Raw genomic sequence first — 27,791 nt, 5'->3', positions numbered from 1 at the left:
CTCGGGAGGCGGAGGCAGGCAGATCTCTGTGAGTTCGAGGCCAGGCTGGTCCAACAGCCTCCAAAACTAAATTCTACTTTTAGTTTTCACTAGCTGTGTGACCTTGTGACCTTGGACACTTTCCATAACTGTAACAGGATGGCAGACTCCTCTGTGAGACTATTATGAAGATTAAAAGATTGAACACCACGTGGTATGTGGTAGGCTTTCTCAGTTTAGTTCGTAAGTAATCTATTGTAGTGGTGAAATGTGAAGCCTCGGAAGGCTAGGATGTAAATCCTAGCTTCTTCATTTTTGGCTATTACGGCCTTGGAATAATCTCCTCTCTCCCTCCCTCCCCCTCCCTCTCCTTCTCACCTCCTCCCTCCCTCCCTCTTTCCCTCTCCTCACATCCTCCCTTCCTCCCTCCTCCTCCCCCCACCCCTGTCTGTCTGTATCCTCCTCGTGTGTGTGTGTATGTGTGTACACGTGCATGTATATACTGCTATAAAATGAAATCAATATTGATGACATTGTCATGAAAAATAAATGATTAGTAAATAGCAGACATTCTAGGAGAGCCTGACTTCTTCCTACATTAATATTCAGTAAATGTTATCACCATTATCTACTCATATCTTTGTGTTTCTCACATCTTATTCTTTTTATTAATTTAGAGTTGACCCCAGCTTGTCTAAGCCTGCTTGGGTTTTCGTGCAATTGTTCAGACTAAGAACTTTCAAACTGAGTTTATAATGGTGAGGCTATCCCTAGTGGGTGTTTTCAGGGTACTCCCGAATGAAGCACTCAGTGGCTTATCTAACAAGCCCATTGCCTAACAAGGGGTACCTTTCTTTCATCAGAGGCAATTAACACTTGGATGGACCACCATTTTCCTTATCTGGACAACTACATGATTACTGACATCACCCCCCCACCACCACAAGCATTAAAAACTTGTCTGAACAGGTATGTTGTGGATATGATTCCTGAATTCAACAGAATCCTCAGAAAACTGAGCTGTGTGATGTCTGAGATTTCTTCTGACATTGTTGCTGTATGCAAAGTAAAATAAGATGCTTCTAGTGGAAGAATTAGATAAGATTCATATGCCTGTTTCAGCAAAGCGCCATAAAGAATTGGGCATAGAGAAAGAAGAAAACTCAGCAATGTCTCTTTGGAATTGTGTTCAACTCCTTTAACCTTGACTTTTCTGTCTTGAGGTGATTACTTATTAACCAATGTAGGCATGAGTCACACTCTATACCTTATGTTAGGGTGTAGAATATGACATGAACCTTAATCTCTGTTGGAAAGGACACCACTGGGAGCATCGCTTGGCCAGGAGTTGAGATCAGATTAAGCTATAGCGTGTAGAGATTTGAATAGTAACAGTTTAGTCATCTGGAACCTGACCAGCACCTGGGAATCAAGGTCCAACGCAGTGATATTTTATTTATGGTTTATTAAAGCTTGACTGGGGATTCAGAAAAGCAAAGTCAGCCACAAGCCTAAGAAGCCAAGGCACACACCTTTCATCCCAGCAGCCAGAAGCTATGAAGTGGCAGCACACACCTTTAATCCTAGGAATCAGGATTAAGAGGGAGCCGGGTGTCTGGGAATCAAGACCACCCAAATCTACACAAGACTGAATCAGTCTAAAAGAGAATTATAGCTCACACCTTCAATCCTAGGACTCAATAAGAGGTATATAAGACAGGACAAGGATTTGGTATGAGGCATTCATTCTCCAGCCATGCTGAGGAGAGGTTACAGTCTGAGACTTGAAGAGCTCGTGCATGGATCAGCCCTTTCAACCTGAGCTGGAGGTGAAAGCTAGTGGCAGCTGCTTCGCTTTTCTGATACTCAGCATGAAGTTTGAACCCCAGTATCAGCCTCTGGGCCATTTATTTTTCATGTTAAAGTGACGTGGCTGTTCTTGAGCAAAGGTTTCCTACAGTCCAAGAAACTCAGAGGACGGGCCCAAGCCAGACAATGCTGGCAGACATGCAGCCCATTCTGCCTTATGGGGAATGGATAGATTCACCTTTCTGCCACTGTAACCTTTTTCTGTCTGCCTGAGCAGCACTGGCTGTGCCATCCTGCTTCACAAGGAGGTGGGAAGTCCAGAATTTAAGATCCTCCTCCATGCACACTTTCCCCTCCTTGCTGAGACAGCTTAGTCGTGTGCATGAATCCACTTCCTAGAATAAAAGAATAAAAATCGTACGGCTCCCCCTCCTGTGCTTTTGCTTTTCTTCTTCTGTGCGCTTACAGCAGTTGAAGTCATCAGTGAAATGAAACCAAACTGATGGATGAGAACACATCACCCTTCCGACCACATCTGGGGTCGGCCATTCAGAACCTGTTTAACCTCACCGTGAAGGCGACAAGAATCATTCATCTCTGTGACTACCAACTTCACATTCCTCTAAACATTTTAATTCTATTAGGGTTAAGCATGTGGTCTATGCTCCCCTAGAGATTCTTAAATATAATGTCTTATTTAGAGGCAAACTTAAGCAGTGTCATTCCATAGCCAGCTTGCACAGACTTATCGTGATAGCCTAACCCCCATCACCCCCATCACAGTTCCAAAGTAATGGAGCCGACACATGGCCCGAACCTCTGCAACCATCAAGCTAACCCTTTTCACCTTGAAGCTGATTGTCTCAGGCATTTTACCACAGTCATGGAAAACCTGACTATCCTACCACCTAAAATAGTTAAAGTAGAATTTACAAGTTTAGTAAGTTCGAATTTAGATCCAAATGTATTCTTTTTCTGGTGGGGGGGAGGTGTGGGGTTTGAGACAGGGTTTCTCTGTGCAGCCCTGGATGTCCTGGAACTCCATCTGTAGACCAGGCTGACCTTGAAGTCAGAGATCCACCTGCCTTTGCCTCCCAAGTGCTGGGAATAAAGGCGCGCATCACCACTGCCCTGCCAAAATGTATACTTTTAAACAGCAAAATAGGGGCTAGAGAGATGGCTCAGTTGTTAAGAGCACTGGCTGCTTTTCCAGAGGTCCTGCGTTTCCCAGCAACTACATGGCAACTCACAACTGTCTAACTCCAAGGCACATAAGATACAAATTAATAACAAATCATTAAAAGTAAATAAATATAAAAACAATAAGTGTTTCCTGAAGGCTAGGGAGATGGCTTAGCAGGGCAGAGACACTTGTTGCCAAGCCTGATGACCTGAATTCCATCCTGGGAACCCATACGGTGAAAGTAGAAAAGTGACTCACAAAAGTCATCATCTGACCTCCACCTGTGCATCAAACACACACTCACACACACAAATAATAATGATGACATTATGACCAAACCACAAATACAAATAATGGTGATAATAAGCAAATACATTTAAAATATTTTAAAATGTTCTTTCACAGTTTTGTGTGTGTGTGTTTTCAAGACAGGGTCTCTCTGTGTAACAGTCCTGGTTGTCCTGGCATCTGCTCTGTAGACCAGGCTGGCCTAGAACCACCTGCCTCTGACTCCCGAGTGCTGGGATTAAAAGCGTGCACCCCCGCCACCCAGCTCTTTCACAAAGTTTAACTGCTTCATTTGAACTGACCAAAACTTGCACTCTTTCCTAACCCCCTTCCCCATTGGTGAAGGTATTTTTAAAAAGATGTGTCTTTAGTTATGTCTGTGTATGGGTTTTGTATATGGGTACAGGCACGACAGGATGGCAGATCAGGGTGTTGTAGGCCCAGGAGCTGGAGTTTCAGGTGGTCATGAGATCTCTAATACAGGTTCGGGGAACTGAACTCAGGTCCTCTGCAAGAGCAGCATTTCCTAACCCCGGAGCCACCTCTACAGCCTTATTCGGGAATTAGTTGTTGTTTTTATTGCTTAGAGCTTGTCTTATGGGGAGGAGTTAAAATACAGAATGACAAAGATGGCATTCAAAACGTGCTGAATTTTACAGTAAATCAACTGCTCACTCTCCTGCCTATAGCAGCTGATGTCTGCGTTGCCAGCTTTGTGCTAAAACAGCTGTGCAACCTCTTTATTCTTCACTTTAGAGTTCACTACATTGGAACTAATCTGGTAAAACCTTGGAGAAGGAATTAGACAGACAAAAACAGACTTCCCATCTCCTTCCCTACCGCTGGCCAGGCCAAAGCGTATCTCCAGAGGAGCCTAAGGCGTCTATTTGTGTAGAGTTGAAAGAATAAGTATTCCCTGAAAGCTGTGTTCAGAGGGACTGCCAGATGGAGCTCAGCCACTACAAGTCAGTCACCTAATCCAAAGAGGTCTAGGCAAAGGGGAAAACAGGATGAAGTCCAGAGAGCAGCCGAGTAAGCCAGCCATTCTGGGATGGAGACAGAGTGGAATGGACAATTCCCAGGTGATGAGCAGGCAGTGGCGGGCCATGGGTGTGCGTGCTCACACACACATTCTTTCCATGAGGGAGATTGTGAAGAGAGGTCGGTAAGGCCTTTGCAGCCTCAGGAAGGAATGTGGTGGGGGAGCGGGGAAGAGTGGGTCTCAGAGAGGTGGACTTGTGACATCACTCCAGAGAGCTCTCCAAACAGATGGAGAAGCCGGCTAGCGAGAGCAGAGATGGATTCTCTGGGAGACTGGGATGGCTACAAGGTGAAGACTATAGTCTGGGGCCGAGCTGGGTGAGCCTTTTGTACGTCAGTGTCAGCTTCATCCTCCTAAAGAGCCACTGCCGTTCTTGACGAGAGCAGCAGAGTCAAACACATATGGTCTACGAGTGGAACTTGGGGTAGAAGATGCTCAGGTGCTCAGCAGAAAATAAAACACACAACATAATTTTGACCTGTGGTTACTGAAGGCTCCACATTGAAGACAGCATATGTGTTTATAAGCTACCATAGCAGATTCCTCAAGCTCAGACCTGAAAATGTGAGGATGCCAGCACACCATTCCTTTGTTCTGATGAAAGAGAGAGGGCTGGTGTGGCTCAGTGTTCACGCTGGAATAGAATGAAGCTAAGACTTAAGTGACACATAGGGGGATGGGCATCAGTGCAACCTTAAAGTGGAGCCTGCAGGGGAAATAACCTCTGGCCAAGGAAAATCTGCTGCTTGCGAATAATCCAGGGTAGGCTATTCATAGGACAAATTATCACATCGTAGAATAATGGTATTTGGGCACAACATGCCTAACTTTCTGAATTAGTAACCTAACCTCAAATATATTTTAGAGAAACTAATGCTGAACACCTTTTTCAACTTAATTCCATCAGACACTTTAATTTGTTATCAAATCCCAAAGACTTATAATGGTTAGCCCCATCACTGGGTAAGCAAGCCAAAGCTCACAAGGTAAAAACCTCCCTGTAGGGGCCCTGGAAGTGAGAGAATTCATCCTAGCCCTGGGTTTGAAAATGCCAAGATTATGACCAGTGGATCTTGATCTTTTGATGCATCCAAAACAAGACAAAGCTGTTCTCGTCCCTCAGACCACTCGGCTTTGGTCTCCATAGTTGCCACAAGTTCTCTCTAGACTCGGGTGATCTCGCATGTTTGCTGACTGTCACATACTTCTTCAGTGAACTGATGTGTAAACTTTCACCAATAGTCTTTCCCCATCACTAATTCCTGCAAGGAAATAAAAGAAATTCTGACTTTTATATTTCTGAAATTCATTACTTAAGATTTTCGCAAAAGGCAGGAGGAGATCTCTTCTGAAGGAAGATATCTGAGTCCCAGGACTCAGAGGCAGAGACAGGCAATCTTAGTAAGTTTGAAGCCAGCCTTGTCTACGTAGTGAGTTCCAGGACAGCCAGACATACATAGTAAGACTCTGTCTAAAGAAACAAAAACAAACCAACAAAAAGTATCTAAATAGTCCCTTGTGCAAAATATAAAGGTATTTCTTTTGGAGATGAGATCTTATAACATTACTCAGGTTGGCCCCAAATTCCTGGTTTCAATCAATTCTTGTTCCTCAGTCGCTGTGTGTAGCTGGGACTTCAGGCTCGTGCGACCACTCTGGGCTTAAGTGCCCTAGCACTTCTCGTCATGGAAGTACGCTCTTATTTGCCACCAGGCACACAGAATGGGTACTCAAGAAATCCGGCACACAGCAAACAGAAGCACACACACATAGCCCAGTTTTCCATGTGTACCTTACATAATCTAGTTTCTTCCCTGCCGACTGTCATACAACTCAATGAGTGTCTTTGTTCCCATTTTACAGGTGATTTAGTGTCTCGCTTGTTGATATCCTGGCTTCTCTTCCCCAGGTCCTGGGCAACCTGGCCCTGTTCCTGCTCCCGACTCCTCTCCCTCTCCTGCCAGTGGTTTCTCCTCAGCACCTGCCTGTCACTCTGCACCAACCCTCTCCTGGGCCTGTGCCTTCTCCTTAGGGAAACTTTCCTGGTCACAGGCCCTCTCTGATCCTCCTGCTCTCTCCCGCCCCAGGATCCTCTTCTCCGGGCTGCCTTCCCTTGCTCCTCAATCTTTGACGGGTGACAGCTCTAAGGCTGTCAAAGGTTGCATGGCTGCGTCAAGCATGATGTGTTAGGTGGCTGCAAAGGGACTCTGCATGCAGAAGCCATGTGGACCTGGGGCCTCGCCGGGCCAACGGCAGCTCCGTTTTAAGGGCTCCAACTGCTGAGCCTTGTTCTAACACACTCCCTTTCCTTATAAGCAAGCGCCTCCTGCCTGTTCTCTTTCCATTTCTGCTCCCGACCGGCTAACACCTACCCCTCCCTTCGCTCCCTTTGCCAATAAACGCCATGTGGGTTTGTTGAGTTTGGTGGATTGCATTTCATCGCGCGGAGCTGCAGCAAAGAACAACAACGCTGACAGTGAGCACAGGTCAGGTGGCTTACCCGAGGACACATGGTTAGTAAGGACGTGGTCTCTGGGGAAACGTCCTCTGTTAAGCAGAATTCTGAGAACACAACAGAGCTGAGGTGACAGAGCTCAGAAAGTTCTATCTCCCAGGCACGGTTCAGTGGGTGATTCCCACTGTGGATTTCAAAGGCTTCGGGTTGGTGTTGCTAAAGGTAATTTATAGCTGATGTACCTTTGGAAACAGTAATACTACTTCTCTCTGTATATAGTCTGTTCTCATTATTCTGGTAGTGTATAAAATCACTGTAAACACTGAGCTAGCAAATGCCAGTCTCCTAGATGATTAAGTTCCTATAAACTTTGGAAAACCAGTTGGTGTATAGCCTTATTTTGTGGATGTTTGCAGATTGTTGTTATTTTGATATGGGATCATACTATATTGTCTAGCCTGCTCCTGAACTGCTGGGCCCAAATGATTCTCCTGCCTCAGCCTCCTGGGTAACTGGGGACTATAGGTGTGCACCAGTGCGACCTGTCTCTGTTTGGAGACACCTTATTTGATCAATACTGAGAAGTCAAATTTAATTCACAGCCAGCATCTCAGGTCCATACAAACCTCATCTAACAATCCTTCTGCGAGGTGTGCCACACCTGTGTGTGTAATAATACCTGACAGCATCCCAGTCCTTCCCTCGGTCATCTTAAACACCGAAAGAAACAAAACCTCACAGATGTACAGGACATGATTCGAAATAGACCACAGAAAGTAAAGTCTGAGAGCTGAGCAAAGAAGGTATCGGGGCCACACTCCTCACCCAGGGAGTGAGGCAGCAGGAAACTTAGACTTCTTGTCGCTCTACAGTGTCCTCCATGAACTGTGAAAGCCACCAGTACTGACCTGGGCTACGGATTTTAGTGATAGGAAAGCTATACGGACTCAACAAATAAAGTCTGCCGTGTTCATGCTTCATATCTTCAATGTCACAGGCTACACACGCCACTTATCTCCATCCGGAAGACTGTAAAATTAGGAGAACGGGCCGTAGAGACTGACCTGTTCCTGTGCCAGTCACACACAGGGCCATCTTTCTAGGCTTGTTGCCTGTGCAGGCTGGTGCTCACCAGGGCCTCAGACTTGGCTGGTGCTCTGCTTTGGGCCCCCTGAGCATCTCAAATGATTTTTAAAACAAGGACCCAGCAGCTCCAGCTTCCCTGGGCCCCACCAACATTCATCACAACACATGTAAGCACAGCAGTGATTAGGGGGACCAAGATACACCATTTAACTTGTAAGAGAGAATACACCTTTTTTTTCAAGGTGCCCAATAACTTACGGGACCATTTGTTGAGGATGGGCAACAGTAGACTCTTTTTATGTGGTTGGCTCATTTAGTCTATGTGACGCTCTGAGCTGGCTTTCTGCACTGACTTGTCAGGAAACTGGGGCCCGGAGAAGGTAAGTAACTTAAACAAGGTGTGTGCTTGTTTAAGCTAGCACATAGACCCAAATGACCAGAAGTCCATGGTTTCACTACTGGATTCTATAGCTGAGTGTTGGGCTCAAATCTGTAAGTGATATAAAGGGTTAATTTTGGGTCTCCGTGAACCTTTGCGCGTCTATCTTTTGCGGTAGGTCTACAAAACGGGCTTTTGACAAAATAGGAATCCTGTCCCCACTTGTTTTTCATGCGCACACCATCCAGAGGCTAATGATACAATCAAAAGCCAGGCTGAGCCTGTCCGTGACAGAGTTCTTGTGCTTTCAGGGCATCCAGAGTCAGCGGATAGCTGCTGCGCTAACAAAATGGCGTCTGTGAACAAGAACATCAATGCGAGCAGGAACAGGGTGAGCAGGAAGCAGCTCCTGGAGGAGTTAAACGAGAGGCGAGAGTCCCACTGTCTGGTGGAGAGGAGCAATCAAGTGAGCTTCCTGCGCGTCCAGAAGCGGCACTTCAACCAGGACGGCCAGCCCTTAGATAGCACGCACGTCAGAGCGTCCGCTCCTGAGAGCAGCAGGGCCTCCTGGGTCGAACGGGACCTCTCTGTTCACAAGGAGAGAAGGCACTTCCCACCAAAAAGTAAGACAACGCCCACCAACCTGTAGGAGGGGTAAACATGGAGACTCAGTGGAATTTCCGGGCTGAAAGGGGGGTGTTGCCTGGGGGGGGGGGGGTCTCTGGAGGCAAAAATAGATTATTTGGTGCAAGCCCCACTACAGAACGGAGACTCTTGCGTCTGTAGGACCCCAGCCCCACCACAGGCCAGTTCATTCAGTAGTTTGGTGTCTGGGCCCTGCAGTCTGCATTCCCAGCAGACTAAGGTGTTTTTGCTTTGTTTGCTTTTCTTTTGTTTTTCCGAGACAGGGTTTCTTTGTGTGTTTTGGAGCCTGTCCAGGAACTCACAGGCTGGCCTGGAACTAATAGAAATCTTCCTGCCTCTGTCTCCTGAACGCTGGGATTAAAGGGGTGCACACCACTGCTGGCCGACTGAGGTGGTTCTTAACCTACGATGGCCTGACAACCACATTTTGAGAAAAGCTGCATTCCCTTCAGAGACCTCCTGTATCACCAGTTTCTGTTGTCTGAAGAAAATGGGGTTTTAATAACAAATGTGATATATAATGCCATAAGAAGTGGCAATAAAACTCTGCAGGGAAGTTGGGTGGGAGGGTGTTTTGGTAGTGTTACAAATATAGATTGTGAATATCTGTTCTGTAATCAAGGCAGGCAACTGGCAGTATTTTCTCATTTATTTGGAGAAAGTGCGTATGTGCAACTATATTCAATATAGCCAATACATTATTAATTTAGTTCACAAAGAACGGCCCACGCTGGCCATTGCTCTGCATTTGGCCAGTGTCCTTAGGGAGCGGCACAGTCAAGTGGTCCAGTGTGGTATAGAAAGCCCAGACACTGTGTTGTAGTTTGAGGCTATCTGTAACAATTGTATTGCTTTTTAAAAAACAAACAAACAAAGCTCAACCACCTTTACAAAATGAATGCTTTGGCATTCCTAATTATAAAAGAAAAAGCACAGCTCTTGGTTCTGCTGGGCTTATTCAGAGCAACAGTATGTCATTTCTCACCACCTGGATGGTGGAGAGAAAGTCCACCTCTTAGGGGAGCATACCTGGCTTCATACAACAGAGTCTAACATATCTAATCCCACGACTAACGCTCATAGTGTCAAAACTGTAAACCAATAACACTGCCCCCCAAGCATTAAGTCATTTCATATTTAGAGAGCCCTTGCCTGTTATCTGAGTTTCCACCAACTTGAGAAATAGGGTGGGGATAAAAATGTTAGCTTATTGGAAAAACAGACCCTAACTGGAGAAACCCACTAAAAAGAAGTCAAGCAACCGTTCGCCAGCGCAGAACTTGAGGTCTGCTGCTCTCCTCTCGGCTGAGGAGAACGAGAGGAGGAGCCCAGAGGCCAGCAGAGAAAATCCTTTGGTAAATTAGGAGCTGGGACACTGCAGTTGGATGGAAGTGTTAATTTGGTAGGTTATACACGCATCGCTTGCTACAAAGTGGCACTGTCTCTTTGGAAGCCAGTCTCTCCTACCCTGAGTGTTGAAAGAAAGGGTGAGGGGCCAACAGGAGCCCTTGTGGTCCTCTCGGGAGCCCCGTGCAGGCAGCTTGTGGACTGTGTGAATCCCTTTCTGTCACTGTGCTAGGACACATGACCAAGGCACCTCGTAGAAGGAAGAGCTCATTTTGCGGCAGGGCTCCCGAGGAGAGTGTTCGCAGTGTCAGGGTGGAGGGCAGCAGGCAGGCATGGCAGCTGGGTCAGGGTGCCCAGAGCTCACATCCTGGAGCACAAGGCAGAGAGCGGGAGAGTGAGGCCTTAACCTCTCAGAGCTCCTCTCCTTCGGGCAAGACCACGCCCCCTAGAGGTCCCCAAACAGCATGGTCAACTGGGGACCCAGTGTTTGAATGCATGAGCCTGTGGGGACATTCCCGTCCCAACAGCTGCCGGAGGAACTACACTTACCTCTTTTCTGATGACCCCACCTTGTAATTTCTGACCCCTCATCTGACCTTCAGTCATGTAAACTACCTATCACACTCTGCCACACTGCCACTCCCTCGCAGCTTAAGTGTGGCTGAGACAAAATCCCTGTGACCAGCCTTGCCTTCGTCACCTGGGAAAGTAGCCAAAGTGGAACTCTGGCCCTCACACTCCACGTCCAGTGTGTGAACCCGAGCCGTCTGTCAATTCCTCTCCCAGCGTCAGTCCTGAATCTGAACCTGCCACCGCACCGGCCCAACCTCAATCAGAGAAGTTTATCAGGGCCCTGAGGGCACCCGGTTTGCACCCTTTCTGCTCCTGCGTTTACCTCACAGGACGCCCGAGTGAGCCGTTCAGAGCATGTTACCCGCTACACAGAACTTATCTGTGCTTTCCCGCCATGCTTCAGATAGAGAGAGCCCACATTCCCACCCTGGGCCACACGGTTCTCCGTCAACAGTCCAGGCTCCTTAGCTCTCCTGGACCTTTCCATTGTTTTCTTCCTCTTCTGGGACAATGCCGAGCTGCTCCAACCTCAGGAGCCTGGCACAGCCCTTTTCCTGCCGCGCTCTCTCTCTCTCTCTCTCTCTCTCTCTCTCTCTCTCTCTCTCTCTCTCTCTCTCTCTCTCTCTCTCTCTGTCTGCCTGTCTGTCTCTGTGTGTGTGTGTGTGTGTCTGTCTGTCTCAAATGTGCAATATCCACAGTTAATCCCAGCACAAGAACAAAGAAGTGAAAGAGTCGTGATCCTCTCTGCCCTTCAGGTTATTCTAAAAATTGCAATCGATTGCAGAAAAGTATTTCTTTTTGATGTTTTGCTTGTGAGCCTAGCCTTTAACGGCTGAGTCCTCTCACCAGCCCAATAAATGTATTTTTTTATCTTTCAGATAATGCCATATTTGGATAAAGTACAAGTCCAGAGACACACAAATAAATTCTCCTCCATCAGTCTCCAATGTCTGTGAATTATTTAGAAACAGCTGCCAATAAAAGAAACTGGCCTGGTGACTCGGTGAACTTCTGTAACCTCAGCACTCAGGACGACAGTGAAATCCAGGCCAGCCTGGGCCTGCATCTCAGGACCATGTCCCTAAAAAGGTTGGGGGCGTGTAATAAAAAGAGCAGAGTCCCAACAGTACCCAGCTAGCTTCAAGAGCCTTGAAGGGTGGCCTCCTCTTTTGTGAGCGTGGGCATTGACAAAGGAGATGACATTCTTGGTTCACAGGCTTTAGCTGATTCTCTTGTCCACAGCCCACTGCCTCAGGACCCTCGGGCTAGGCCGAGCTGGCAGGTAGACACACACAGGATTGGGCTGCACATCTGAGGGTCCCCACCGAGCATGAACGACCCAGCCTCTGCCTATAAGGAGACTTCGTCTTCACCGTATGAGGTAACCAGGCCTACCTCTGCTCCAGAGGGAGACCTCATCTCTGTTCTCTGAGATCGCCTGGTACCGAGGCTTATCAGAGCCTCTGCTCCCTGCCTGGGCAGAAACAAGAGACCAGATCTAGAGTTTGTACCTTAAGCAGCCCAATTAGAGATGACAAGGCATAGTATTCTTTAGGAGCGGGCGCAGAGCAACGAAAGCCAGGTTATACACAGTTGCGGCCTCTCGTTGGTGGGCAGGACTGGCTGCAGTTCTCTGCACCTGCCTTTGTCTCCGGGCTCTCTCCCCGCTGTGGTTTAAATGCCGCCATCAGAACGCCTTCCCTTCGGCCCTTCCCATTCAATATTTCTACTTTTCCCTGTGTATCCTACAGCTATCTTAAGCTAAAGCCAGAAACGCAGAGTACAGGTGTCCTGGGCGCTGACCCTACCTGAAACAGCAGACACTATCCTGTCACCTCTCAGGAGTGCTTCCTGTCGGTCCGTGACGTTCCCTCAGTCAGCGTGTGATAACAGGCTTCTCTTTTCTGCCCTGGCTTCCTCCGAGACCCAGTTGAGTCCTCTAATGTACACACGATTCCTGCTGCTTCCCCAACGCTCTGGGAAGAACATTAGTGACAGCATTGTCACTGTGGCCACGGGCAGCCGACCCTTCCTAAGCTCCACAGACTTCCATTTCCTTTCTCAGCACCGAGGGCCCAGAGATGGGGTGCAGAGCTAGAGGCCAATCAGAACCAGCAGACCGGGACCCTCCATGTAGGCTTCCGGTACAAGAAGGGCCTGGGTCAATCTAGGGGCTGGGTTGATTGCGCAGTATGAATGGACTGTGTGAGCAGACTCAGACATAAAAGCCCTTACCCGAGTCTGCACTGTTCCTCGAGAAGAGACTCCACTTAGGAGCAGAGGCCAGAGAATCTGCGCTTTTCTCTTGGGCATTTTACGGGAAACACCCTTTCACACCCTGACCCCCTTTGTAGGCTCTTCCTCCTCCGTGAGCCCGAGACTGGGTACGGAGCAGTCTGGACCTCAGACATTGTTCCTAGGCTGGGTGGTGGCACACACCTTTAATCTCCACACTCAGGAGGCAGAGCCAAATGTCTGCTAGTTCCAGGCCAGCCTGGTTGGTGTATGCAGTGAGTTTCAGGCCAGCCTGACTCACAGGGGATTGGGGGCAGGGGACAGGAATGTAAAAAACAATTTACTGTGACCACATTGAGAGGCTGTCATCAGGGTACGTGCATGGGGCTCAGATTTAAACAGAGGGGGACATGTATGTCTAAGCTGTCCTGGTGGAGACATAGTCTCACCCACCATTGACACAGCTCTGTCCAGCTCTGGTCTGTCCTTTAGGGTGGCTGACAAGCTGTCAGACCTGTTTGACCTCTTCCGGGGAGATGTCTCTCCTCCAGCTGGCACCAAATTGAAGTCGATTTTCTATAAGCTTGTGATTTCTGGGAAAATTCCAATTCCTTGAGGTTTATTGTTTTAATATTCTGATAGCCAGCCAAAAGGAGGGATACAGGTGTCTTTTTAGAATGAAAGGTCTTGGATGGGGGCTCACGGGGACACTGAGACAGTCTGTTGCGTTATTAACAAAAGGGTGATTACGGACAGACAATAGCATGGCAGAGGTTCCGAGGACAGTTTAGACAGCATGGTGGGTGCTGAGGAGAGGAATAGAGCCCCCTATGGAAGAAATGGAGGACTCAGCTTATCTCTGAGGTTTCACAGCACAAGCCCGTAGCCAGGCTCTGACTTCCAGGCAGGAGGTGGGGGTGGAGTGGGGAGCAGGGTGAGTGTCCACCAATACCCTTTGATGTAAACTCACTCCCCCAGATGAGGGATCCTGGAACGTGGAAGCCTGTTAGCTAGAGGTTCACGGTGTTCTCTGAGGAGCCGTGCTGTCTGAGAGGGGGGAGCACTACCGTGGGCGCTGTGACCCGAGATGCCAGAGACAGTACAAATCACAGTGGCTGCCATGGCCCATTCTAACCTATTACCCTGGGCCTAATCATTGTGCCCTAACGTTTAGGCTTAAGCAAAGATGACAGGCTTCCTCGTTTCAAGAACCAATTAACAGGGGTATGGACAAGCTGGGCCAGTCTCTTCTCTGTCCTGTATCACAGAGACCTGCCCACTTCCCCGAAGGTTCGTCTTTATTAGCCGGGTGCTGGGGCGCGAGGCACAGGGACTACTGCTTAGGAAGGGGAGTTGGCATTACTGAGTCTAGGCCCCGTGTGAAGTTTGTCTCCTTAAGGGGGGAGGGGAGTGGACATCTCAGTGCTCTCACAACTGCTGTTTCTTCTGGAAAAGGCCCTCCCCCGTACAACTCCGATCCGGTTCCTTCTTCCCACACAGGTCAGCTCATCATGCCCAGAGGTACACAGAACACCACATCTGAAGAATACAGAACTCTGCCATGCACACACTAAATTATTAAGTATTCAAAGACAAAAATCCCTGGAGCATCTTCTGTAAGCTTGTTAAGTGGGGAAAAGCAGGGCCAGGGGTCTCTTGAGGCTTTCTCCCCGCAAGTGGGCAATAACTCCAGAAGCTAAGTGTGTCTGTGGTGTGTTCCAGTCTGCCCCCGGACTCCGCTAATTGACAGTTGGAATCCAGCGTTTCAGTAGCCAAGCCAAACTTCCTTTTTTTAATAGAGTTTTTAGAAATTATTATCTTTATTATTATTATGTGTGTCTGTGTAGGGTATGCCACGTATGTGCTGGTGACAGAGGAGGCCAGAGAGGGGGTTGCATCTTCTGGAGTCGGATGGAGCTGCAGGCAGTTCCAAGCCACCCAGCGTGGGTGCAGGAGTCCTCTGGAAGAGCAGCGACTGAGTGCTCCTGTGGCTGAGCCATCTTTGCAGCCCAGAATTTGTTTTTAAGAGAAATGTTTCTGTAAACTATGACTGCTGTTCATATAAAATGGCTTCTTCATTCCAGACCATTAAGGATAACTCGTTTTCCCCGGTGCTGCCCTGAGCTGACCTGGCCGTGCAGTGGTGGTTTTGAAGCTATTTCTGGAGCAGGTACTGCAGCTTGGGAAACAGTTTCAATGCATTCTGTGTTGTCACTTCTCGGACTTCTTCCACTGAGATCCCTTTCACTTGGGCAATGAATTCTGCTGAGATGGAAATGTTGCAGGGCTCGTTCCGTGTCTGGAAGAGAACAGAACTGAATTCTCAGAGTCTACAGACCCCTGGAGACTGTAGCTAAGACACACACACAAGCATGATGAGCTCCTTTTCTACTCCAAAGGAACTGACATTTCTTTATTAATGCCCTTTTAGAAGGGGGTGGGGGATGAACTTGGCAGGGTGTGACTCTGGGTCTGTGCTGCTCAGAAAAGAACCTAGAGGTATCTGCAGCTGTAGCCTGAGCACCCGGCATATAAGCAGTCTAACCCTGAACCCAGGGAAGCAGCCTGTCTGAAGGGTTAGCCATCCTGTTTTTTGTGTGTGTTTGTTTTTGTGTTCGTGAGTGCTGGGGAAGGTCATGGCACTCTGCTTGGCCTCACCTCACAGGCTGCCTGCCCATGTGACTTAAATGCCCCAAGGACTGCAAAGACTGCTCAATTAGGCTTTGCCATCTCACTGACTTTTAATACATGTAAAATAAATAAGCATTTTGCTCACACTCAGTGATATGTCTTAATGACAAAAAAAAGCAACAACAACAAAACTATTTCTGCAATCAATAGCATTTAGACTTAGTGAAAGGGCTGGAGAGATGGCTCAGCTGTTAAAGGCTAGGCTCACAACCAAAAATAGACAGTGAAAAACATTCCTGAAATTATTGATAAGTGGATACTTGGGGTATCCAAGTATTAAGAGGAATAAAATTACTAAGTAAAAAAGAAATCCTTGATAGTACAGGCTAAAAAAAAAATCAGAACTATGCCAAAGATCCGCGCTGAAGGCTTCTTGTTCATCATGGTGTTTAAATTACAGACTGGCCGAGCGTGGGGGCTCACTACATCCCCAGCACCTGGGAGGGAGAAGCAGGCAGAATCCCGACTTAACGACTAACCAGGCTACATACTGACTTTGAGGTTAGTCTGGTCACATGAAACTGTGTCTCAGAAAATTAAGACACACAGTTGTGTACATGTATGTATATTTATGACTAATACCAAGGTTTTCTATGAGGAGACTTTATTATCTTACATGCATGAGCATTTTGTGTGTATACTACATGCCTGCCTGTTGTCTGTGGAAGCCAGAAGAGGGCACTGGGTTCTCTGGAACTGGAATTACAAATGGTTGTGACCCATTATGCGGGTACTGGGAATAGAACCCAGGTCCTTTGGAAGAACAGCCAATGCTCTTAACCCCAAAGCCACCTCTCCAGCCCCTAATATGAAGTTTTAACAGTGGAACATTATGTGGCTATTAAACACTGAGGAAAAGTACATCTATAATATATATCCCTGACAGAAATGCGAAACAGTGTGTTCAGGTGGATCCTATCTTAAGGATGTGTGTGTGTGTGTATGTGTGTGTGTATGCATGCCTGTATACAGGTAGAATGGCCTGAAAGGATACGATACCTTAAACCTAGTGTTTTCCATAGATAAGGTTTCATTCCCTTCCTGGAGTGTCTCATTTAACATCTATGAGACAGTATCCTGTTCACAGGAAAGGTGATATCCTAAATGCTAATGAAGCTGGGCATGGTGGCTTTAACACCAGCACTGGAAGCTGGGTGGCGGTGGTGTACATCTTTAAGCCCAGCACTTGGAAGGCAGAGGCAGGTGGATTTCTGTGAGTCTGAGGCCAGCCTGGTCTACAGAGTGAGTGCCAGGAAAGCCAGGACAGCCAGGACTGTTACACAGAGAAAGCCTTGAAAAAAACCAAACCACAACAAACAAACAAAACAAAACAAAAAGAAAAAGGAAAGGAGAGGGAGGGAGACAGGAAGACAGGGAGGGAGGGGACACAGGGAGGGAGGGAGGAAGGCAGGGAGGGAGGGAGACAGTGAGGGATGGAGGGAGGGGAGGGAGAGAGGAAGGCAGGCAGGCAGGCTCTTCAGGGAACATGACCCTAAGCATTCGGGTACCACAGCAAGTCCTGCTAAGCCAGAACAGCCCCACAAAAGACACATCTGTACCGCATAAGGCATAAGCCAGAGATCGGCTTACCTGTCTTTCTGGTCCCAGAGCAGGCGAATCTGTCTCTAAGCAGATGGAGCTTAGAGGCAGCTGCTTTACAAGTTTCTGCTTCTTGGAGAGAAGAGAGAGCAAGCTTTACACAGGGGATGGGATGGCATTAACTTACATGTGGACCAGTCTTAGCCTGCAGGACTCAACACCATCTTCACCACGAAACCATCGTGCCATCTGGATAGCTACCATGCTCTCACCATCCTACTTCAAATGGCCACTTTAAACTAGGAGTAAGCCTGTCCCTGGTGGCCCACGCCTTTAATACAAGCACAGGGCTTGGGGCTAGGTGCAGAGGCAGGTGGATCTCTGTGAGCACGAGGAGGCCAGCCTAGTCTACAGAGAGAGTTCCAGGACAGCCAGGGCTACACAAAGAAACCCTGTTTAAAAGAAAAAAAAAGCCTAAAATTGCAAAAATTACCCAAAGCTTCTAGGGAACTAAATGTAACCATGTAAGAGTAAGAAATCAATTAAAACCATCAACAGTTCTGATGACGATATTTACATTTCTTTGGCTGTACCACAATTCTGCACCTACATTAGTTTTCGAATTGTGATTCAGAAGTGCTTCAAAGAACCGAAGACATCTCTAATTGTAATATGTGTCCTCATCTCATGGGGTGTGAGAATATGAGCATCATAAAACTGATTAAATATGAGAAGTTACTAAAGATAGCCCTGTAACTATTTTGAACTGTAATTCATATGCCATAACAGTAACCCTTTAATCATATAGGGTTCAGGCTGAGAGTACAATGGCCTAGCATGCATGAATTCCATACTGGGTACTGCAGTGTATACATGTGTGTGAATGCACACACACACACACACACACACACACACACACACACACGCATGCACGCGCGCACACGTCAGCTGTAACAGACTCGATCATCCAGTCCCTTACTGGTCATTTCTCATTCTTCCCTCCAATCACTAGCAAACACTAACCGACTTTCTGTCTCCATAGATTTGCCTAGTTTATGCATTTTCATATAAGCAGAATCACACAGTATGTGGTCTTTTGTGTCTACCTGCTTTCTCCTAATAGGTTTTCAAGGTTCATTCATGTTGTGGCGTAATTAAGTAGCTCATTCCTCTTCATGGCTAAGTAATGCTCTGTTGTATGGATGTACCATATTTTATCTGACATTCATCAGTAGGCACACTTCTAGGTTGTTTCTGTTTTTGACTATTAAGCACATGCCCCTGTGAGTATCCATGTCCAGTACTGTGTGGTAGGATATCTTTTTCCCCAATTTGGAGTTATCTTCCTAGGGTAGATAGACTTAGTGGGTAGATGTAATTCTACACTTGTAGATTCCCAGACTCAGTGGTGTGGAGTGGCATTTCCTGAGGGAATGACACTGAGCTTCTCTAATTGGTTATTTGTGTTACGTTCTTTAGAGAAGTACCTACTTAATCCCTCTCATGGGCCAGAAGGTTGCGCCAGCCTTTAATTCCAGCACTCAGAGACAGAGGCAGGTGGATCTCTGTGAGTTCAAGCCCAGTCTGGTTTACACAGAGAGTTCCAGGACAGCCAAGACTGTTACACAGAGAAAACCTGTCTTGAACAACAAGAACGAGAACAAAAACAAAACAAAACAGAATTGGCTCTTACATTTAGGCCTTGATCCATTCTTTTTTTAAAGATTGATTTTACACACACACACACACACACACACACACACACACGCACACATGTGTGCACAGAAGAGGGTGTCAGCTTATCTGAGGCGGGAGTTACAGTTGGTTGTGAGCCATCCAACACGGGTGCTGGGGACAGAATTCAAGTCCTCTGACTCTTTTTGTTGTTGTTATTTTGTTTCTCTATGTAGCCCTAGCTGTCCTGGAACTCACAGAGATCCACTTGTCTCTGCCTCCTGAGTGCTGGGATTAAAGGCATGTGCCAGCAACGCCCGGCCTCAGATCCTTTTTTAAGTTTTTTATATGTTTGGGTAGAGACTTAAGATAAACTTTTGAAATGTAACTAAAGTAGCCCAAGTCTGTCACACAGCTTAGGTTCTGAATTGTGTCATACGAAGTGTTTAGTGAGTGTTAGTGAAAGGCTTTACCTGTCCACTTCTTATGATGGACGGTGGGATTGAGAAGTAGTAGCCTGCTCTTACTCCTTCCATGGCCACGGAGGGCCGGCCATCGAATGCGTGCAGCAGGACCTGTTCAGCGCCTTCGGATGAAAGAGAAACCAGAGCTCCACTTTGTCCCGTAACAAAGGCTTTCCCCATTAGTCCAATTAAACAGATCTGAACTTCAAGTCAGTATTTATCACCGTGATGTAAAGATCAGATTCCTAAAGTTTTAATAAACATAGTGTTCAGAGGGGGGAAAATAAGTTGCCTGGCTCATAAAACATGTGTGTATATACCTGTGTGTACATGCATGTGTGTGTGCGTGCGTGTGTCTGTGTGTGTGTGTGTTGCTGAGGACCAAGCCCAGATGGTTACTCATAGCTGGCAGTCCCTGTAGCCCTAAGGTGCAGCTCTTAAGGACAGCTGTTCAACCTGCATAAAAACCACGTGTTCAATGACTCCCGAAGGGCTTAGCACTCACTGCTGAATACATCAGTGACCACACCTCTAACTGCAGGAAGTGCCATTACTTCAGCATGTTTTTTCAGAGTGTGAATCTTCAATATGATCACAAATTTGTTGTAAAATTTATTTAGTAAGTCACAATCAACCAATATATGCTTCTGTATACAAACAACTGTAGACTAAACACACCTGCACATTTACATGTACTGTTATATGTCTGACAGGCTTTTATGCAAATAGGAGTCTAAAACGGAGGTGTATCTCTTCTTGTAGATGGCATTTTAAACTGGAAAGACTAGAGCGGTGACTGTTCTCTGAGATACACGACAGCCACGCCCTGCACAGTACCGCTGTCTTTGTTATTCCCTCTTCTTACATGCTCACTGCATATATGTGCTTGCACGAGCACTCAGGTGCCATGGCAGACGGCAGAGGATGGCTCTCTAGAGACTCGTTTCTCTCTTGCTGCCTTATGGGATCTGAGACTTGAACTGGGTCATCAGGCTTGGGTACAAGCTCCTCTACTATCTGGCCCCCAAAGCGACAAGACAGAAAGCATGCACAGAAACCCAGTGAGCAATGGGACTGCCCTTCTTGCCTTATTTTCTCTTTCTTATTAGAGCCGGGGCTGGAGAGATAGTATATATTCAAGAGCACCTGCTGCTCTTGCAGAGGACCTGGGTTCGGTTCCCAAAACCCCCATGGCACAGCTATCTATAACTTTTGTTCCGGGGAACCTGATGCCCTCCCTCTTCAAGCCTCTGAGGACTCCTGGCACACATGCAGTGAACATACATACACATAAAATAATAAAAATAAATAAATAAATCTAACAGAAAATATAAAGAAAAATAAAAAAAATTAGAGCTTCAAGTTTTCATTTGCTCTAGTTGAGCCTGATAAATATATAATTGCACAAAAACAACCTGTGAATGTTAGCCTGGCATATAAACCCACCCTAGTAGATTTCTATCTTTACTCTTGGTTCATTCCCTTCTCTTTAAGGAGTCAAGTGGGACACATGGGCTCCTTCAGCCACGGCTGGGACTGTGAAGTCTGAATGCTAGGAACACATGTACCTTGTTCACGTAAGAGGTTGATGGTGGGTCTTCCCGCTGAGCGTGAGTGCACGTTTCTGTTTAACAACAACAAAATTCCTTTGAAATCTTTTAAATATGAAAATACTGTTTTTGTTGTTTTACCAGTAATTTAGGGGGCTGGAGAGATGGTTCAGCTACTGACGCAGAGGGCAAGGTTCGGTTTCCAGCGCCCACACGGCAGCAGCAGGTTAATAAGCGTAACTCCAGCCCCAGGGGATCCCACGCACACACATGGACCAGGGACATACATTCAGGCAAACACACACACCAAGAATGAATGTTTAAAAACTAGCCCAGGTGGAAAGAGACGGAACTCATTCCAAGAGGACCAGCTGTCACGCTATTTGCTCTGTAGGTCTGAGTAGAAAGACAGTTCACCTACAAAGGCACATTTAGCCTTTTGGCCAATTGGACCTGTTTGATCAGGACCTGTCTTTGCTCCTCCTTCTCTTCATCAGTGCCCGCAAATCTGGGGGAGAAGTCGAGCCCCACCTGTAACAGAAAGACAAAATATAACTGCTTTTCCATCTGTAATGATCCCAAAGAGACTATCAGTCAGCACACAGGTATTAGCTATATTAAAATATTAGCCAAAGTAGATATAACTAACTTTAATAGTGTATTTGACATACCCCAACTTCTAACTTGTTTTATATTCCTCTTGTGTGGTACCCCAACTATTAAAACTCACTGTGTATGTCACACACCTGCAAGTTTTCCAAAGCCACACATGGTCACTGCAGCCACCTAATGCATGCATGACGCAGCTGTCAAAAGTTGCATGGCTGTGTTATGCATGCGTTAGGTGGCTGCAGTCGCTGCACTGGGCAGCACCGATTACAGGCGACCACTCCCACAGAAGCTACCTGGGCATGTATTCTAGGATCCCTATTCAGAATGTGTTCCCTTATCTTTTATATTTAGTAGGAAGCAGTGATTTCTACTGTGATAAAAATTCTTTTCCATTACCAACGATTTAAGTAACATGGGCTTTAAACACAAACTCAAGATTAAAATAGGCCTTTATGTTACTTACAAAGGTTGTTTGTTTTCGTTTGTTTTTTGAGACAAGGTTTCTCTGCATAGTCTTCAAACTTACTTTGTAGAGCAGGCTGGCCCCTAACTCACAGAGATCTGCCTGTCTTTGCCTCCCCAGTGCTGGGCTCAAAGGTGTGTGCCACCAATGCCCAGAGTTGTCGTTTTTAAAGTTACGTTTACTGGGTGGAGGAGCACACACAGATGCCACAGGGCACGTGAGGAGGCCAGAGGACAACTCTCAGGGGTCAGTTCTCTCTTTCCACCATGTGGCCCCGGGTCTCAAGCTCAGTGGCAAGTGCTCCTGGCTGCCGAACCGTTTCACTGGCCCTCCCTCTATAGGCTGCTTTAGCGTCTCAGAGCAATGGCCACACTTAAGCAATAGCCAAGTCTTCAGAAATATTATTACATCAACTTCTCTCATTTAGATAAGTCTAGAGTAAGGCTTTCTACCACTTCATTCCCAATAGTCCTGAGTTATTAGCAGGCTGAAAAGGGTGAATATAACTGTCCAAGTCGGTTATAATCACTAGTACTGATTACTGCATATGTCCCATGGAGATATGGATTAGACATCATCTGATCAGCAAACGGGTTTACCTCTCCAATTGCCAACAACCGATCCTTGTACTTCTCAATAATTGGCAAAGCTACATCCAAATCCTGCGAGGAAAAGAACGTGTTAATGCTGAGAGCAGGAATAATAAATAGTTCCTCATTTCAGAGTACACGCCAGGCCCCATGCCGCACTGGCGCTTCCCATTACTGAATTCATTCAACCAGCCTATGACACAGGGATCAGCGTCTCTATCATGCCGCGCCTCTAACTAGAAATCTGAGGGGGACCATCCATCCTCACATGTTCTGGCTGCAGGCCTGCGGAGATGCCACCCTCTGCTTAGGAGGCATTTCCTCACAGGTTTGGGGGAACCTGGAGTGGGACCCCGATTTGAAGTTCCTGGGGTGGGTGGGAAGGCGTGGATGGTCCTCACGCACATGGCTCTGCTTCTCCCTAAGCAGTGGTGAGTGAGTTTATGTGTGGTGGTGGCAGTTCCAATTCCCCCTGCTCTTTTTCCATTGCCTTGTCTTGAGAATCCCCAAGCATCCTCCTGTCTCTACCTCCCCGCACTGACGGTACAAGTGTGTGCCGTCACTCCTGGGTCAAACTCGGGGCACCACACCTGTGCAGTGAACACTCTACTGACCAAGCTGTCCCCAGCCCTCTGTCACTTTGTTTTTAATGGACAAAGCGGCATGACACAGTTAAAAAATATGGAAGAAAGATGTACAATCCTGACCTGGTAGAAGGTGCTGTTTCTTTGTTTTGGGGTTATTAACTTAGAATACAAGTCAGAAGCTGCAATTCTGACAATTTGGAGGCTGAGCCAGGAGAATCACGGGTTCAAGGCCAGCCTGGGCAATTCAGTGAGACCCTGTCTGAGAATAATAAACTTAGCCGAGATTACAGCTCAGTGGCGGAATGCTCACCTAGCATGCCTGAGGACCTAGGTCTAATCCCCGACGCTTCCATCCCACATCACAAAGCATATAAATTAGAAATGCGTATGGGGGTTGATGGGGAGATGTCCTTCTGTGTACTGTGAATATATGCTTTTTGTTGGTTGACGAATAAAGCTATTTCAGCCAATGGGCAGGCATGGTTTAGCCAGGTGGGAAATGCAAACAGGTATATAGAAAGGTTAGGTCAGAGAGACACCATGTAGCTGCTGAGGAAGCAAGAGGTCCCGGCATCACCTGTGAGCCAAGACCACGTGGAGATACACAGATTAATAGAAATGGGTTAATGATTAAGAGAGAGCTGGCCAGTAAGAAGCCTGAGCCATCGGCCAAACAGTTTTTAATTAGTGTAAGCCTCTGTGTGTTTACTTGGGACTGAACGGCTGTAGGACAGGGGCGGGACAGAAACTTCTGTCCACAGTAGGTGATCACCGAGTCAACAGCTATCATTTTTATGACTCTTATTTTACATGACTTTTACCTTTAATGTCACACTTCTTGCTTTTTCTGGTGAAAGTTCTTGAACTGGGTGAACTCCCAGACATGGCAGGATGAATCCAGCATACCTAAAAATGTAGAACAGGTTAAGAAGGTTACCGTAGGCCAGGAGATCACAGTGTCTCCCTAAAGAACAAAAAGTAATCACTCTGCTTTTAGGGCTATATTAATAAGCCTTTTCCTCCTTGATCTTTTCATTTGCCTTGAGACAGGTTCTCACTATGTAGCCTTAGCTGGCCTGAAACTCACTATGTGGACCTGACTGGACTCAAACTCACAGAGAGTCTCCTGAGTGCCAGGTTAAAAGCATGTGCTGTCAGGCGGATCTCTGTGAGTTCGAGGCCAGCCTGGTCTACAGGGTGAGTTCCAGGACAGCCTCCAAAGCCACAGAGAAACCTTGTCTTGAAAAACCAAAAAAAAAAAAAAAAAAAAAGCATGTGCTGTCATGCCTGGCTCTCCTGGTTCCTTTAAAAAAACAATTCTTTGATATTATTTAAATTGGCCATAATTATCTTTCTTCGCAACTCTTTAAAATCTCCATTAGAGCCAGCGGTAGGGTCGATGCCGTGGCCTCGGCACTAGGAAGGCTAAGGTGGGAGAACGGCTTGACTTCATGAGTTCAAGACGGGCCTCAGCAGCATAAGCTACATCCTAGTTAGAAGCAACAGCAGAGGTGGGGAACTGGCTCAGCAGCTACAGCTTACGGCCTGGAGTTCAGCCCCCAGCTGGGAAGGCGTGGTGGCTTCCTAGAACTCAGCCCTTGTGTGGCACGGGATGCCAGGAGCAAGCCAAGACAGCCAGACTAGCCAGAACCAGTGAGCTCGGGTTTAGTGAGGAAGCTTACCTCAACAGAGAGGAGATCCATCAAAGAACCTTGGGTGTCCACACGCCCCCACGCATACACACCTGCACACAGATGTGACCCCCCCCACACACACACACACACACACCTGCACACAGATGTGACCCCCCCCACACACACACGAAGAAAAACAACCACCTTTCTGAAAGTTGCATAATCCTTTCAAACTCTCCTGCATGCTCAGCAACTGCCACAAGGGCCATAACATTAGCCTAAAAAAAAAAAAAGAAAAGAACAGAACAGAATTCCAAACAATATGAACATTTAATATAAATTAAGGGAAATGTTAAAGTTTTCAGTATATCTTACTACTCTTCTTTGGCCAGGTTCCAGTAGTATAATCCAAACAAGTGTCACTGAGTGCTTACTCTTCCAGGCCCTACATTCAGTGAGTGTAAATGTCACCTCATTAACTCACACTGATCAAAGGTAGGCATTGCTTCAACTCACTGGACAGAGACAGCCTCTGGAAGGAATCAAGTCCTTAGGCTCATGTGTCAATTAAGAGGCCATATGACAGTGTGCAACTAGTTTCGTAAGTACTTCCAAGATTTTATATTTTTTTATTTTTCAGGTTTAATTTGTTCTCTCTCTGCATGTGTACACGTGCGTTGGAACACGGGTGCATAAGCACGTGTGGGCACACGTAGGCCTCAGCAAGCACGTGGCCGTTGGAGGACGCCTTTCCGGAGCTGGTTCTGCCCTTCCGAGGTGGCCCCAGGGGCTGGGGTCAGAACACTAGGCTTGCGAGTGCTTTTATCCAGTCGGCCATCTCTCCAGCCCTTGCTGTCTCCTAACAACTCCCAACGTTTCACAAGACTTTCGTAATATATCCTAGACCTCCAAAATAATGTGAGTTTAGGAAGAGAGCCCGACTGCTCCATTCCTATAGTGGCTGTGGGGACCTTTTCAAATCCGATTATCGCACCTCTGTCAATTCTCTGGCACGTCTCCGATACTAACCTTTAGACGTTAGAACCCGAATCTGTCAAATGGAGAATGTCTGACTATAGACAAGTAACTTCCTCAGGAGGTGTTGAGACTTATAATGAGCTGAACTTAGTAAGGGCTTAGCTCTGAGGCTGGCATGGACCATGGAAACAAACGGCACGTCTAAACTACCTAAAAATAGGAGGGGGATGAACGGTGAGGGGACAGCAACAGAAACTAACTTACCTTCTTGGCCTTCTCCAACACGCCATCCAGATCCTACCACAAACATAAGGGACCACACTTATTTTAATGAGTAATTAACTGCTCATCGGTCTTATAGAAGTAGCTGGGGCCCCAGGAAGGACAACAGTGTTTCTGCCACCTACTGTGACAGAAAATGAAGTGCCTCCATCAACCCATTTTCTGCTTACTCTTATGTTCCCTGACACACACTGCACCACAGCAGAAATCTCTGCTACCCAATACACAGGACAGCTCTGTCCCAACCTTACAGCTTCTAGACCTCCCCCCCCCACACTTTGCTTTTACAATGTCAGTCTCACTGGTGGCGACTCTCCAGCCTCTTTGACTGACTGTCCCCTTTGTGACTTGAAGCTCTTCTGTTCTCTCTGCACTTGTAAGATACCTCATCTGTCTTGTTTGTTTATTTAGCACCCTTGGTCACACCCTGCCGGCTCTCTACCTCTCGTGGCTTTAGACAGCAAGTTGAATCTCCAGCTTACCTCAGTTTTCTGTCTCTCCTGAACCCACAACTGCTCACATCCTAAATCAACACAACGTTTCCATTTGGATGAGATTGGACTCTCCAGCATGTCCCTGCTAGGGTTCTGTCTGCCTGGCTCTCCACTCCCATCCCACAACTTGGTCCTCCCTCGTCTCAGCAAGGGGCATCACCACCTTAAACACAAACTAAAAATCCAAGCCACGTTCGATTCCTTCCTCCCTCTGTTCTTCGCATCCAAGTCCCTTGCATGTATTACTGGAGTTATTTGTAAAATACGTTGAGTACATCTACTCTGGTTCTCGTGGAGTAACCACAGCACTAGCCTCTACCATCTCCCGTCTGTTTACCGAGACTTCTTAAGTGGCTTATTAGCTTTCCCTCCTTCGCCTCTTCGCCACACAGCAGCAAATCTGTCCTCAGAATTTTTCTTTTTACAAAACGGGGCTGTCTTAGAACTTTAATGGGTTAAAAGTGTGCATCCAATGCAGCTCGAACCCCTCACTGACCTGACTTCCCATTCTCTGAATAGTCTATCTTACTAATCGCTCCCAGCTGTTGGTTATCTGAGACAGGCCAAACTCCATACAGTGCGGGGTGCCTACGAGCGGCCGGTGTTCCTCAACAACGCACACTCACACCGTACGCGTCAGCTCCTAAGACACAGAGACCCGCTGCTCCTCCAGCTTCAGCCTTCCTATCAGAGCAGGAAAACTATTTCTACCCCCGCACGCAGGGCCCGCCCCGCGTTATTCTTGTTTGCCCTTCTCTCTCCGGGTCCAGAACTGGGACCTCCGCTGGGGGCTGGGATGGACCAGCGCATCTCAGGAGAGGTAAGAGATCACGACCGCGAGCCTCCCTCATGGAGGCAGGTTCGCCGCCACCCAGGACCACAAAGAACAAGCCGTGCGACGCCGGAGCTTCAGAGGGAAACCGGTCACAGACCACGCAGGTCACTTCCGGGAAAGGACGCGGCCCTCCCGACTCCCACGGGCCCCAAGTCCTCGGCCTCACATACACTGTTAAACTCCGGGGCGGACAGATGGCAGTGGCAGTCCACTAGCCCCAAACCCACGGGACCCACAGCCATGTCCGCAGGCTTCTCAACCGGAAGCCGGCGCGGAATTCCAGGGGTCACCGGAGCCCGGGCGGAACCACGGGCCACCGGGGGATCGAGTTTCCGGCCGGACGGATACAGAGGCGGTCCACGGAGGGAGGCCTTGGA

At 47.3% G+C, this 27,791-nt stretch overlaps 2 protein-coding genes and 1 long non-coding RNA gene across 10 annotated transcripts; 1 reads left to right on the top strand and 2 right to left on the bottom strand.

The window, feature by feature from the left end:
* On the top strand, positions 1-11,785 carry Spata45 (spermatogenesis associated 45). 4 transcript variants are annotated; one of them, XM_021234594.2, is made up of 5 exons: positions 1-193; positions 657-737; positions 843-948; positions 8,533-8,844; positions 11,665-11,785. In XM_021234594.2, the coding sequence occupies exons 4-5, from the start codon at positions 8,571-8,573 to the stop codon at positions 11,682-11,684; spliced, it is 294 nt and encodes a 97-aa protein (XP_021090253.1). In that variant the 5' UTR covers positions 1-193; positions 657-737; positions 843-948; positions 8,533-8,570; the 3' UTR covers positions 11,685-11,785. The 4 variants fall into 4 exon arrangements, with proteins under 4 accessions (XP_021090253.1, XP_021090252.1, XP_040594163.1 ...); XM_021234593.2 differs by lacking the exons at positions 1-193; positions 657-737 and having other exon boundaries at positions 764-948; XM_040738229.1 differs by lacking the exons at positions 1-193; positions 657-737; positions 843-948 and adding an exon at positions 6,829-6,978.
* On the bottom strand, positions 5,196-6,867 carry LOC121136837. The gene is made up of 2 exons (XR_005873995.1): positions 6,802-6,867; positions 5,196-5,563 (listed from the first exon to the last, which is right to left on the bottom strand). It is a non-coding gene; the product is annotated as an uncharacterized LOC121136837 (long non-coding RNA).
* A 2,798-nt stretch (positions 11,786-14,583) lies between the features above and the next one.
* On the bottom strand, positions 14,584-27,701 carry Tatdn3 (TatD DNase domain containing 3). 5 transcript variants are annotated; one of them, XM_013122650.3, is made up of 10 exons: positions 27,585-27,701; positions 26,068-26,100; positions 25,030-25,103; positions 24,013-24,097; positions 22,614-22,676; positions 21,361-21,470; positions 20,958-21,013; positions 19,399-19,511; positions 17,303-17,383; positions 14,584-15,320 (listed from the first exon to the last, which is right to left on the bottom strand). In XM_013122650.3, the coding sequence occupies exons 1-10, from the start codon at positions 27,654-27,656 to the stop codon at positions 15,177-15,179; spliced, it is 831 nt and encodes a 276-aa protein (XP_012978104.1). In that variant the 5' UTR covers positions 27,657-27,701; the 3' UTR covers positions 14,584-15,176. The 5 variants fall into 5 exon arrangements, with proteins under 5 accessions (XP_012978104.1, XP_005082949.1, XP_040593813.1 ...); XM_005082892.4 differs by having other exon boundaries at positions 17,303-17,380; XM_040737879.1 differs by having other exon boundaries at positions 26,068-26,209; positions 27,585-27,684.
* Positions 27,702-27,791: the final 90 nt, after the last annotated feature.

This window comes from Mesocricetus auratus, unplaced genomic scaffold, assembly GCF_017639785.1.
Source record: "Mesocricetus auratus isolate SY011 unplaced genomic scaffold, BCM_Maur_2.0 Super-Scaffold_100676, whole genome shotgun sequence".
Taxonomy (NCBI): Eukaryota; Metazoa; Chordata; class Mammalia; order Rodentia; family Cricetidae; genus Mesocricetus; species Mesocricetus auratus.
This window is presented reverse-complemented; position numbering and strand designations above follow the sequence as displayed.